At 41.2% G+C, this 14,884-nt stretch overlaps 1 protein-coding gene across 8 annotated transcripts; it reads right to left on the bottom strand.

The window, feature by feature from the left end:
• Positions 1-785: 785 nt before the first annotated feature.
• Positions 786-14,666, bottom strand: znf365 (zinc finger protein 365). Of its 8 annotated transcripts, none has more exons than XM_051418259.1 (7): positions 14,542-14,666; positions 11,814-12,474; positions 10,099-10,406; positions 9,837-10,008; positions 8,570-8,616; positions 7,105-7,317; positions 786-1,091 (listed from the first exon to the last, which is right to left on the bottom strand). In XM_051418259.1, the coding sequence occupies exons 2-7, from the start codon at positions 12,462-12,464 to the stop codon at positions 1,025-1,027; spliced, it is 1,458 nt and encodes a 485-aa protein (XP_051274219.1). In that variant the 5' UTR covers positions 12,465-12,474; positions 14,542-14,666; the 3' UTR covers positions 786-1,024. The 8 variants fall into 8 exon arrangements, with proteins under 8 accessions (XP_051274219.1, XP_051274203.1, XP_051274187.1 ...); XM_051418243.1 differs by having other exon boundaries at positions 795-1,091; positions 10,099-10,408; positions 11,810-12,474; positions 14,535-14,665; XM_051418227.1 differs by having other exon boundaries at positions 796-1,091; positions 10,099-10,408; positions 11,810-12,474; positions 14,502-14,665.
• Between the last annotated feature and the right edge of the window lie 218 nt (positions 14,667-14,884).

Raw genomic sequence — 14,884 nt, 5'->3', positions numbered from 1 at the left:
CATTCCACTTAGGGGAGGTCCTGCTATTGTGCATTGTGTCACTGTTACTGGGTCACTTAATGGAACTCAGCCAGTTACTATTGTTAAGTCCATCTGTGTGTTTCTGGCTTTGAGAAGTCAATGTATCTTTTGTGCAACCAGTCCATTACATTTCTAGTTTGTGCCCATAAAGCAACCTTTCACTACGAGCCGAGAGAAGTGGAAAACAGTCAGTTTTTGTCCGACTTCCTACCATACTTTATGCTATTTACAAGGTTCTTATTAGAGGGTTGGTCAGTTCAGTTTATGGGAATAGTCTGCCGAACCAAATTCCATTCTAAAAGCAGGTGTTTTGTGGTAGGGCCATATTGTCTCACAGTAAAAACTAACCTGTGATGTACTGACTGGCTGGTTCCCCGTTTACCATTTTAATTTTCTCTGCAGATGGCCTGAAGCCACAGATCTCTTCTTTTAGTGTCCTTTGCTCTTTGGGGAAGTAAAGAAAATTGTAAACTGGTTATAGTTTGATGTGCAGCTTCTACGCATGGTGCCACTAGTTTTTTCAGTTTGGTTGGGGCACTTCTATAGGACTTATTTTCACCCAAAAGGGACCAGTCTGATGACAGGATAATGAATAATACCAGCTCTCATCTACAATTGTTGAGATATTTCAGTCTGGACCAAAGTGGTGGCTGACCAACTAACAGACCAACACTGGCCTCCTGAGAGCTGCATTTCTAGCTAAACAGATCATATCATGAATTCCCCCCTTGGAGGACAATACATTTAATTGATTGATTGATTGATATGCTTTAGAAAGTGGTCAACATAATGTGAAAAAACACCAGTTATTTAAAGCCTCTTTGTGTAGGATTAGAAAATGTGATACTTTGAAGACTGACGGAAGCCACTGTAATAAAAACTGTAAAGCCCAGCTGAATGCAAAGAGTTCATAGAAGGCATTCTGGGAAATTAATTACTTAGGAAGAAGTCAATCAGGGTGAGGAAAAGAGCAACAAAGCATGTGAATCCTGATGCAGCCCCCTCAGTGAGCAGGACAGCTCACTGCCTTCCTGTAGCAGCAGAGTGACACCAAGCGGCCATTTTGGGTACTGCAACAAGGACATTGAATTAAGTCTTAGTTACAGTATTTTTAAAACTCAGGGGAAAAACAACATACCTTTGAGCTTTAAATATGGTAATAGAAATAGCTAAATGTATTATTTTATAATTCTAATCTAATTTTAGTGATATAAATCTACCCAACTACAGACACAAAAAATAAATTTAAACTAAAAAAAAAAGAATGACAACCTAAATCATTAATAAACAAAACAGACCCAAGAAAAAAACAAAACCTAACCCGGGCCAGAAAAAGAAATCCAAACATCAGATTCTGCTACGTGGCCATCGGATAGGTTTTTTGTTGAGAACAGTGATTTTGCAATAATACACTTGAATAAAAAACACATATGATAATACTCTTGGTGTCATGTTTGTTCTTTAATCTTCGATGGTTATCACACAGACCGACAAGTTTCAACATAAAAAGTATTCCAGTTCTTCACAGTATTGCATTTTGCACAGTGTTATACAGACTACAGAGTTTTTGAGTGAAGGCACAAAACTAGAGATTACTTCTGCAAACGAAATCCCTACAGACAAACATGATGAACCCAAGGATATCAAACTTGGTTTTACACAACATAAAACTAACTTTATCTCTACCGACTCACGGCAAGAAAGGTAGTAGTGTCATAATCAAACTAACAGTTAGAATACTTGTTCGGTTATGTTTTTACCCACTTCTCAAGCTTTTTTTCTCTTTCTGTCTCTTGCACATTTTCCCGAAACATTTGAAAACACAGAAGTAATTAAATTTATTTTCCAGACCTGTGCATTAACCCTGCTGATTGTCCAGTATACAACACTCCCTTCATATGAAATCCGACAGATCCGAGCGAAGTGCTCTGGGTTGGTTTAGTGCAACTTTCCTTCAAAGACTGTACCAATAAAATAGACCTCGCTCTGCTACAAAAGTACACATAGTAGTACAAGATAACAGTATTTTATAAGTACTTTTTTTTGCTACATATGAAGCATGCTTTCACAGTAACACAATAGCTACATATGTAGTAGTAGTAGTAGTAGTAGGGCTGTCTCATGCATCTTCCACCACCTTCCAATGACATACAACAGGAAGCAGTACAACAGAGACAAACCTGAAGCACTGTGCACACTCCTCCAAACACACACGCAAGTCTTTCAACAGTCATGCTGCTGTTCGCATAAAAACCCCAATCTGATTGTTGGTGGGATCAGTGATCGATCAGGGTTTGAGACCCAAGGGCCCAAAAGCTTTCATGCTGCTGATACACATATACGTATATCGGTTCTTGGTTCTTTCAATTAGTGAAAGCCAAAGACAACAAGGTTCAGCATTCATGTTTTTCTTTACTTGCCAGGTGGCCCACATGCACACTGGCGCTTCAGCTCATGAAACAATGTGTCTTTTTTTAGGGCAAGTGAGTTGCTAGATTTACTAGCACCAGGCAATCCTTATTGTTGAGCCCTGAACAAACAGGGTTTTTAGTTGACAGCAGCAGTAACGCTCACCAGTGCCAAAACTCACAAAGTGCTAAAGGACTCAGACGTCTGATCACATGTGGATCTCTGGAATACTCAGTGGGCAGTTTGTCCAAATTTATCTGGATCGTGTTTTCATGTGGTAAGAAGCAGTGGAGAGTGAACGTGACAAAATTCACGTTTACCCTCAGGGCCCATGAAGGCATCAAAACGACAGGAGGCTAATGCTTTTTAGCCTGTAAAACAGAATCAGGTATTCACTGAAACTGTTACATATCAGTCTGATCGGGTTTGTTCAACTGATGAAAGAAAATACAGGAAAACATTTGGCTTAAAAATTGGCAACTTCCAATAACTTTGGAATAAATCATAATTGACACAACTGCTAGTCAGGTCTTTGAAAAGGTGCCCGAAAGCTCTGTTCACTAAGATTTAATTATGAACTTATTAAATGCCAATTATAAATTTGACTATTTAAATCACTAAAATCAACTAACTTGAAACAACTATATATATAAAAAAAAAACACAATATATAATATGATATATACATAACATCATTTCAGGGACCTTTCTAGGACCTGCAGTCAGTCACCCTGTTGAAAAGTAAAAAGACATGTTTTGTGTTTGGGACCCAGATAAATGCCCTGCCAAGTTAAAGTACTGTAGGACTACTACTTCCACTTGACGACACAGAATAGCTTTGTATACAAAATATCTATCACCACTGTCAACAAAACCTAAACCACCGACAGCAAAGATACATTTTACACCGAATACCGTCTTTTACATATACATTCTTATCATTGGATGAGTGCAAAAATGACGTGTAAACAGATCGTACAGAATGATGCAGAGACAGGAATGATTCTATTAAACAAGCCGTCATGAGCTGTTTAGTATACTGCAAAGGTACTGTATGCATTCACGGCACTGTAAGTCACTTTGGATGAAAGCGTTGATACGACGTCATATATTTGTGATCGGAGAATCTCCACCCGTTTCTGTGTGAATGAGTGCCAGTTTAAGCCTGAACGACGAGACAAAAGTTAGGTCTTAAAACACGGCATCTCTTCAGTGTGAGCTATACGTTAACTCAAGAGTACATTCGTTATATGTGTGGGGTCCTCCAGACCTGGGCCAAACTGAACCTGCATGTACGTGGCTGGTTTTATCCGGTGATGTAGTGGAGGGTAAAATATGCAGTTTCCCAAAGACTGGAAGCAGGGTAACCTGCCTGGCTCCACCAAAAGTGAAAAAACCTTCCAAATAACTCCAAACCTGTTTTATTGACATGCTGTATAATTAAAGAATAGGTCTGATGTAATTCTATGTTTTTGTTATTGTCAACAAATTCCACAAAAAGACCCTTTCTCAATACTTTCTGACTTCCTGTCTGTGGCTCTCAGATTCAAGCCTGCTGGTTGGAGTTGAGAAACTTTAAAAAACACCCCTCAAACATATAGTTTCATGAATAAAAAAGGCTCAGTAATTTCCCAAAAGCTGCTCACTGTAGTTTTTAACAGACAGGAGGAAATAGTGCATTTGTTGTGGACTATTTTCAGCGGCGGATGAATCCACAATTGGCTCTCTAGTCTTTGTGCTAAGCTAGGCAAACACATGTACGACAGAGATAAATCTGATATCCATCTTCTCATCTGACAGAAAACAAGCTTACCACCAAAAAATGTTGCACTTTAAAAAAAGGTGCCATATTCTACATGACAAAAAAAAGTGTATCTGGGCTTACCCTCCACAACATCCCTGGTTTAATACTGCTTTGGTAGCAGATTGGTGGCTGATTGGCAACATAAGACCAAGACTGCCAGAAAAAGTAAAAATCACAATAAAGTATTTCCAAGTCTATATATCTAATGTTTCTCTCTATGTACAAACAGCGGACAGTAACTGGATTGGTCCTAATGTAGTGACACCTCCACAAACTAAAGCCAAGAATTATATGCAAAGTTCATTTGACTCAGGTCTGGTGTCATCAAACTCCTGTCTGTGCTTTACGAACCAAACCAGAGCTGTGAGGGCAGAACAACAACAACTCAATCAAAATAAAATGTTCTCAATGGATGAGATTACTCATTACCATTATATCTACAGCAATTAATAACAATTACAGCTACTGTTTCAAAAGCCACCAAAGATGAACAGGTTCAGCTTTGGTGTGCGTGTGTGACAGTATGAGTGGAGGATGGGAGCGACAGTTTTGTTTGTTATCTGTTTTGAAATTCTAATCTAAATCAATTATAACTAAACTATTTCACTATTATCATTGGCCAGATATTGCATTTCTGATGGGAACAGAAGCACCCAAATACGACCATGGGTTCCCCCTCGCAGCGGGACCAAATTTGAATCAAAAAATGCTATACAGCTGCAAAAAACGACACTAGGAGTCTTAAGAGAGAGTCTAGTGGCTACAGAGGCGTCTGCCTGACCTGCCTGAAGAGGAACAGACTCCATCTGTGAGGATGAACCCTGTAACCGCCCCTACAGGGGGATGCTGGTGGGGGTGCAGATAGTGCAGGTTGGATGTTTGTGCAGTATATATGGAGCTTACAAGGATAAGGACAGATTTACCATTCAAAATGTTTCCAAACGATGGGTTCATGATTTCAGACAGAGGTAGACAAGAGCAGGCTCTTCATTTCTTACCGGGAAATGGTGATTTTGTCGGCTAAAATGAAACTGTTGCTGGCAGATTTTATCAGCTGCAGCTAGCAAGCTAATTAAGCTAACTTTGACTCCATGAGTTGGTTGAAACCGCAGTCTCCGGCTGACCTTTTAATGCTTCAAACTGACTCGTTTTAATAGACGCTTGATGGCTACATGCATGCTGAAAGACTGGGGCTTAAGCTAACAGTTCCCATAAAGAAACACTGTTAGCTTATGAACATCACAAGAGAAAAGGTTTTTAAAAGCTTCAAGGCTTAGCTCTGGTTGCTAAGCTAGGATTGGACAGTGCCTGTTTGGTGGAGGGTTTCAGCGAACAGTCGATTGACGACCTACGTCAGCTATCAAGATGATCACAGGCAGTGATCGCTGCCGTTTGGCCTTCAAAGCACAGACAGAGTCAAGATAACTGGACTGATGTGGACCTTTTGGGGAACCGGGCCGGGATGTAAAGGTTCAACCAGAGGAGAGGACGTGTCATCAACATCACTGGGAACTATTTATCCTCATTCCATCAGATTCAGGAAGAAGACTCTCTTCAAAATTCAACTTGCTTCCATGATCTGACCTCAACTGTAATCAAATCAGTAGATGAATACAAAAGCACATTTTTACCTGAAGTTTCTCTAAAATACAGAGATGATTCAGAATGGAAGTATCACTAAAGACTGAGATTACCTGTTATACTTTACTAAATATTATGATTTGTGCTGACAAATGAAACAAAAGACTAGAAGCTATCATTCATTTATACGTTTGAATACTGAATGTTTACATCCCGAAAAAGCACCCAGTACCTTTATAATGGTCTATTGCAGTATGGTAATCTATGGAAAAGAACTGTGTTATATGCAATAACACAGCGTTACCAATACAAAATCTTCAATACAATGCAACGCCACTGTGGTCATGCAATAATATTTGTTATTGCATTATTATGTTCTTAAACCCTGTTATGCAGTAATAGTTACTGTGAAGTGTAATGTGATTTCTTCAATTTGAAGCTATTGGTAAAGTTACTTTTGCACTAGTGTTTGTAGTCATTCTCATTGGGATCTGCAGCCGACATAAAAGAGTTATTGATTCATACTTTAGTGTAATCTCGTCTCTTATGTTCTATGGTTTTGTTACTTTGAATTATAAAAATAATTTCATACAAATTGCTATGGAAGCATAATTCCGCTATACAATGCTATACAAACATTTAATTTAACATCTGTAAAATTATTTCACATAATATGCAAAGTTTCTAGGAAATTCTGCAAAAAACCCTTTTTTTTAAAAACTAAAATGTGTTGGATTCTTTTCATTCTTAACTATTAATTAACGAATACAATTTGCCAATCAAGTTTCTAAGTTTATACCCTCCTGCACAATATATGCAGGAAACTCACTTACATTTAGTCTGAATTTACAGAGGTTCAAACATTTTCATGTCAAAATAAGATTTTATAAACAACTACTTCCTGTTCCTGCTTTAATCATCACCTACTAAGAAATTGAAAAATGCCATTTCAAAAATGTCACCATGACTCAGAAGTTATTGCTGTCCAGAAAAGTTAGATATTTTAGTCAAAACAACAAATGATTTAAGCATAAAAGGTTTGTCTGCACTCTTCTAGCTGTATAAGAGCATCGGAGGAGATTTACATTTACCGCAGTGTATTGTTTGAAATGATTATACAGAAGCAGGAAACACCTCTGAGTTAACTGCTTTAAAGAAGCTGGTTGTGAATGTGAGCTCGCAGTACTTTTCCATAGGTTAACACACTGGAATAAAGTTATCGCTTATATAAAGTTTTACCCTTTGACACCCCCTCTCCCTGGTGTTTCTCTACAGTTCTACGTCTCGTACCCGGCGGACCGGCGGCGCTGGTGGTTCCAGATGTCGTCTCTGTGTTCAGGTCGGCAGAACAGCCTGGACGACTGGGCCAGCCGCTCCCGGTGCTCCAGCTCCCGGTCTCGCTCTCTGCCCGGTTTGGAGAACAGAGGACGGCTGCCAAACTTGGAGGAAGAGTGGGTTCTGCTGTCGTGGAGACCAGACGAGGAGAGCTGACCTCCCGCTGACCTGGAAATGTCATATGAACATGAACAAATAAACATATTAGTAGGGAGGAGGTTGTAAACCAGACCCATTTTTGCAAATTTTATCAAAGTTTTGAAACTTTTTTTTCTTTTTCTTTTACAAAAGATCCTCCAATGGGCGTCTCCTTCCGTCTGTTCTTTAAAAAGCCACTAGTTGTTGGCTCCAAGCAAAGTCAATGCAGACCGGGAACACCCCACAAGAGCTGCAGGTTTGGAGATGACCCAGTCGTCTAGCCATCACAGTTTGGCCCTTGTCAAAGTCGCTCAAATCCTCACGCTGCCCATTTTTCCTTCCACATCAACTTTGAGGCCTAATATATCCCACCCACTGACAGGTGCCATGAGTACACATGAACAGCACTCAAGACCACCTTTTCAAGTGGACCCTGGCATGGTTTGTTGGTTCGTGCCCGGGTACGGTACACAGTGTTCACACAAACAAAACAAACTGGACTTTGGGGTAAAATGCACTTGGATCCGGGCCCAGGTCCCTGATGTGAAAGCCTCCTTAAATGACAAATGACAATGTGAACAATGTGTAATGACCATGTTTTATTTTCATACAAATTTTGATCAAATTTGCAGAAAATCGACAATGAATGCATGTTTATGTCCCCTACTGTTAAGCAAATATTAGGATAAACATATTGTGGAGCCAATTCTCCAGGTACATAAGAAGACACCACAATGAGGCTTAGGGTTAAAACACTCACACTAAAAGCACACACACTGTGCAGCACATAGACAGACAGGTAATCCCACTCCAGTGACTGAGTGGAAGGACAAAGTGTCACATGTTTAATGATGAATTAAACATGGCAGCAACACGGAAATCAGACAGATAACACAACAGTCCCCATGAATGATTTATCATCCTGTTGAGCATTAAGCCTATTTATAGCTGAGTGTCATAAGTGTAAGGTGATTTTCTATTTAACTAATAACTATTGTGTATTCTTTTGTCTTTCAGAAAGTCACAAAACTTTCATGAGAATCCATCTTGCCAGGCTGCGAACTCAGCACTTGTACCTGACCACAGTGGTTTTGACCAATCAGTGTCCAATGAGGAACAACTGGCAGCTACCTCATGAGTTTACGGGCGGGGTTTAATGTAATACTTATTTTTTAAAACATTAGGGTTTTCACCCTAAAGGATCTAGAATTTGCAGAACTCTGCTTAAAACCTCCATAAACTGGTGTGACGAGTCCCAGGTCGGTGCATTGGAGGTACTCACCTGCTTTTAGTGATTCTGTGAGGTCCATTATCAGTTGGCTGCTGGTGCTGACGAGGGCACAGAAAAGGTCAAAGGTCAGATCACGTTTTCACGACAACACTCGTCAACAACGGTCCAAAAACAGGCAGGAAATAGCTTGCAAACTCAGCATTAATTCAGTGTTTGTAAAGTAAAAGTACTCATTATGCAGACTGGACCCTGTCAGTGTGATGTTGTTATTTACCACCAGTATTGGTTTGTTATTATTGAAGCTTAAATGCAGAATATAAGTAATTTCTGCCACTAGGGGAAACAAAAGATGAAGTTTGGTGACGTTTTGGCATGGGATCATGGGAGTTGTTGTTTTCACCACCATTGCCGTCATTGCAGTCAGCTTCTCCCCATTAGGATCTTTCAGTGTTCATGGTTCAGGAGGTTTCTACCGGGAGCCCAGTTATCCACAGAGGTCTCCTCCTCTCCAAAACAAACAGACCCGCTGATTAAAACCACTAAACACACTGAATAAAGCAGTTCCACTTTAAAAATCACTGCTTCTCCCACGCTGTTGGACAGAAAAGAAGAGGGCGCCAGCTGCGTAACGTTAGCTCAGCTTGTTCTCAAACTTTAGATCCAGACTGCCGATGACTAAATCCTTCATCTGGTTCAATACTAGAGTGAAAAAGCACCAAGAGCTAAACAGTGGATGGTACAAATGTGGCTTCAGACTGGATACAAACTCTTATTACTTATTATATGTTTGGTGGTAATAATTTTTTATATCTTCTAAAATAAATATATATTTTGTATGTAAAACCAAAAAAACAGAGCCACGTTGAGCAACTGAAGTGTACATTAAAAAAAAAAGGGAAAAAATTCCAAAAAAAAAGCTTCAACAATTAGTGTCCTCAGTTTCAAACCTTATCGTTGCTAAAGAGGTGATAAAATCTTAGTGCCCTCACACCACTATAGCACGCAAACACAATCTCCTTGATTGACATATTCCTCAGCCTTCTGTTGGTTTTGTGTACCTTTTAGTGAAAACCCCCCTGTACGTATTCCAGCAAACCACCAAACTTTCACCTGACCAGGGTAATCAGTAAATAAAACACCTGTGTGAGTGTACCGAGCCTTTCCTTTTAAAGTAAAAAGTATCTATAGTCAAAAGAATGTAGTGGAGTTAGTAGGAACATGGAAATGAAATACTTAATGTAAAGTTCATAGAAATGTACTTAAGTATAGTACTTAGGTAAATGTACTTAATGGACTCTAAATGTGTGTGCCGTTGTACCTTATAGTGGTTGCACTGTTGCGGGCTGCCATTAACCTGGTAATACTCCACCAGTCTCTCGGCTAGAGCGATGCGTCTCAGCAGATTCTCGATGAAGCGCTGGATTCGAACTTTACCACACGTCTCCTGCCGAGCTGCTGCTTCCAGAAACTTCTGGATGGTTATCACCTCCCTGGAAAACAAAAAATACATTGAAGTACAGCACTTGAATAGATACATTTAAGGCCTTCAGAAACATCAGTCAAACCTGTTGCCTGTTTACCTCTCTCGTCGTTCCAGCTCATTCTCCGAGGCGTTAAGCTGCTCCCTCAACGCGGCGATCACCATGACAGCGACGTCCACCTGTCGGCTCAGCGACCTTTCCCTCTCCGCAACTTCCTGCCTCTCCTGGGCCAGGTGCTGCGAGTGAGCGCGCTCGCACAGGAGCTCCGTGTCGGTCTGGGCGAGCTCCGTGCTCACCTTGGCCAGCCGGCGCTGCATGGTGCTGTCTGCTGCTCGAAGGATGCTGGCAAGTCGCCGACGCACTGCGGCCGTGGCTGCCGCCGTCTCCAGACCAGAGTACGAGTTCTGCTCTGGTGGTTACAGGAAAACAGACAAAGTTTGACACTATCTGACTACTAATCTACAACCCCATTTCCAATGAAGTTGGGACGTTGTGTAAAACGTAAATAAAAACAGAATACAATGATTTGCAAATCCTTTTCAACCAATATTCAATTGAATACAACAAGATATTTAATATTCAAACTGATGAACTTTTTTGTTTTTTTGCAAATATTCACTCATTTTGAATTTGATGTCTGCAACATGTTCCAAAAAAGCTGGGACAGGGGCAACAAAAGACTGGGAAAGTTGAGGAATGCTCAAAAAAAACCTGTTTGGAACATTCCACAGGTAAACAGGTTAATTGGAAACAGGTGAGTGTCATGATTGGGTATAAAAGGAGCATCCCCAATAGGCTCAGTCATTCACAAGCAAGGATGGGTCGAGGTTCACCACTTTGTGAACAACTACGTGAGCAAATAGCACAACAGTTTAAGAACAACGTTTCTCAACATACAATTGCAAGGAATTTAGGGATTTCATCATCTGCGGTCCATAATATCATCAAACGATTCAGAGAATCTGGAGAAATCTCTGCACGTAAGCGGCAAGGCCGAAAACCAACATTGCATGCCCGTGACCTTCGATCCCTCATTGCATTAAAAACCGACATCAATGTCTAAAGGATATTACCACATGGGCTCAGGAACACTTCAGAAAACCACTGTCAGTTAACACCGTTCGTCACTACATCTACAAGTGCAAGTTAAAACTCTACCATGCAAAGCGAAAGTCATATATCAACAACACCCAGAAACGCCGCCGGCTTCTCTGGGCCCGAGCTCATCTAAGATGGACTGACGCAAAGTGGAAAAGTGTGCTGTGGTCTGACGAGTCCACATTTCAAATTGTTTTGGGAAATTATGGACGTCGTGTCCTCCGGGCCAAAGAGGAAAAGGACCATTCGGATTGTTATCAGCGCAAAGTTCAAAAGCCAGCATCTGTGATGGTATGGGGGTGTGTTAGTGCCCATGGCATGGGTAACTTGCACATCTGTGAAGGCACCATTAATGCTGAAAGGTACATACAGGTTTTGGAGCAACATAAGCTGCCATCCAAGCAACGTCTTTTTCAGGGACGTCCCTGCTTATTTCAGCAAGACAATGCCAAGCCACATTCTGCACGTGTTACAACAGCGTGGCTTCGTAGTAAAAGAGTGCGGATACTAGACTGGCCTGCCTGCAGTCCAGACCTGTCTCCCATTGAAAATGTGTGGTGTGAATATTGGTTGAAAAGGGTTTGCAAATCATTATAATCTGTTTTTATTTACGTTTTACACAACGTCCCAACTTCATTGGAATTGGGGTTGTATAATCTATAAATAGAACTTGGCTCCAAAAGGTAAAGGAAGTACGTAAGCTTGAACGCACCAACCAGGTCCAGGTCTAGGTCCAGTTCTGGGTCTAAAGGGGGGCCAAGAGGAGCTGGAATAGGGAACGGCAGATGATGGTGGTTGAGGTGATGGTGAACTGCGTCCGACTTTTTGACGGACATTTTGATATCCTCCTCATTTCTACCTCCATGTCTGTCTTCACCTTCCTCCTCCTCCTCCTCCTCCTCTTCTCCCACATCTTCATCTTCTGTCCCACCTTCTTCTTCCTCCTCATCCTCAGCCTGCGTCCCCACCCCGACACTCTGGGTGCGTCTCCTCACAGAGCTGTAGGAGTGGAGGTAACTGCTGTCTCTGCTGTCACTGAGGGAGCGGACGTGAGGTGGTCGCCCCGTGCTCTGCTGCCCCCGGCGGGTCGGGAGGCTCATGTCGTGCCAGGGGATCGCCGCCGTCAACGGGTCGGGGAGTTTACCGGTGATGCTGAAGCCACCAGTAATCACGTCTGGCGAGCGGTACGAGTGGCGGTACTCCAGGTGGGCACGGAGCGAGGCCAGGCTGCGGAAGCGCTCCTGCTCGCCACAGCGGGGGCAGCGGAAGGGGAGGTCGCAGGAGGTGACGGTGACGGCGCCACAGGCCTGGCCGTTCCTCTCTAAGAGGAAAGAACCAGAACCTCTGGAACACAACTTCTGCTGCATCACTCTACACCTGGAAGACGGAGAAACCGAGAAGAACATGGTGGTGTTGATGTAATTACTCAATTAATCAATAGACAAGAACTATTCTGAGAATTGATTTTTGGCAGAAATAACAAAAAATCTCTGCTTCCAGATTCTCAAATGTGAGGATTTGCAGTTTTTTTCTGTTTTTATGTCAGTGTAAACTGAAAATCCTTTTTTGGATGTTTGGTCGGACACAAAAGAAATTTAAAGACATTTATCTGAAATGTTGTGTCTGTGCTGTTGGTCAGATAAAACAAGACATTTGATATCACCTTGGGCTTAAGGAAATTGTGATTAATTTCTGACATTTTACAGACTAAACTACAAATGTATTTATTGGGAAAAAATTATAGAATAGAATTGCTAGATAATGGAAATGATCTTTGCTTAAGGCCTAAAACCGCACAACTAGTCATTACAGATTGTAAGTAAGTGGAGTGTAGAGATGCACTGATACTGATGTCAAGAAATTGTGAAAAGTGCTCATAACGATTTCCCAGAGCCCAAAATCACATATTCAGCTTGCTTCTTCTGTCCGACCTATGGTCCAAAACCCGAAGACTGTTCATTTACTATCATAAATAACAAAGAAAAGCAGTAAATCCTTAAGAAGCTGGAACCAGCAAATGTTTGACATTTTTCTTGAAAAATGAATGAAATGATCGGTTATCAAAATTAATTTAAAATAAATTTTCTTTCAATCAATTAATTGACTAGTGACCTAAATGTAGCAGCAGGTTTGTGATGGAAAGGTCAGCAGCAGCGGTATTATTTACGTTATGGAGAAAATGTCCAGTTCAGAATAATAACCCTTGTTTCATAATATAACTAGAGACGCATTAAAGCTGGTAAAGGTGGAGCTATTCCTTGATATTTTAAAGTCGCTTTTAGTGGTGAAGTTGCAGATTGTAATTCCATCGTTTGAACCTCCCCTTTCAAGCGTAAAGGAGAAACTATGGTGGCTGTGAAACACGCAAAAAAACAACAAATGACCTTATCTAGAGCCAGTGTTTGTTTGGTTCGCTCACAGCTACTGTAGAAACATGTAACATCATTATTGCTGGCCTCCATAACAGCTCTGCCCCAGAAAGCTCTCCCTGGCCCTGCCCGCAGCTGCTGTAGATAAAACGGCTCAATTTAAGGTAACAAAAACACAATGAGTCCTATTTGATTATACATCACAATATAATCATAAATAATCATAATCTGAACTACACATTACTGAGTAATTAAGTAACTAGGAATTAATGTTGTCACATAAATGTAGTGGAGTATTAAGTACAATGATTGCCTCCAACAACATGTAGTGGAGTACAAATATAAAGTAGCATAAAATGGAAATACTCATGTACAAGTACTTCAAAATTGTACCTTAAGAACAGTAATTGGAGAGATTTTTTTTCAGTTGCAGTCCACCATTGATTTTCCTTTTATTTCCAGTCCAGTTTAATCCAATTCAAATGTCTAACTTCCAGCTGAAATGGATGAAATGTGTTCTCTCTCTGGGGAAACATTCAGCAGCAAAAGTGCAAAACGGACAAAGCATCTAACGTTAACCCGATTTTGCATCGCTCATTGCATAATTCTGTCATTTTAACACGGTCGTGTATATATCAATGAGTTCAAATCTAATTCCTATATTAAAAACACACTGTACCATCATGGAGCAGCATGGCAGCACACTGATTTGCGTTGGATATGTGAGAGCCAACATGAATTAAAGCCAAGAGGACAGACTGGATGACAGCCGGTGACCTGAGCAGACACACGGCGGCTTTATCCTCCAGACACAAACATAACAGGATATTGTTCATGCTACAGTTTCCCTCCAGCGTCCATTTAATTCTGCCTTTGAATGAAAGGCAGAATAACAGGTCAGTCCCTCACACAACCTTTAGCATTATCAGCCAGCGGCACCGTTAGCTCTACCTGCTACTAGCTAACGTTAGCTAGCACAGACCGACGATCGCTGAATCATGACTCAACGGACAACGGTTACCGTGCTGCTCTTACCGCGTGCACTTCAGTGGCAGAGTTTAAACAAACCTCTAACCGTTAATGTCTGACGGTGTCATGTCGCAGATGGAGACAGAGAGCAGTCCGCATGATGTCATTCATTCAGGAGACACACAGTGGACCACCGTCAAGTTAGACACCGAGCAATGACTACGCGGCTTCCGGTTAGCCCTTTCAAAATTAAGCCTAAAACGTAATCGTGAACGTTACTTCCGGTAAGGAGAAAGATAAATTGATTTAGTCCCAGGGCGTCAAAAACAGACTCTTTTGGACTCTGGGACTCAGAGTCCACAATCAGCTATCTTCAGGTGTCCAACCCAAAGCGTCTTCCTATCTGATTGTTTTCATTCAGGCCCCGTGGATTCTAGCAGATAGCAGTA

The sequence above is a fragment of the Dicentrarchus labrax genome, unplaced genomic scaffold (genome assembly GCF_905237075.1).
Source record: "Dicentrarchus labrax unplaced genomic scaffold, dlabrax2021, whole genome shotgun sequence".
Classification (NCBI taxonomy): Eukaryota; Metazoa; Chordata; class Actinopteri; family Moronidae; genus Dicentrarchus; species Dicentrarchus labrax.
Note: the sequence above shows the minus strand (reverse complement) of the source record. Positions and strands in the feature narration are given on the sequence as shown.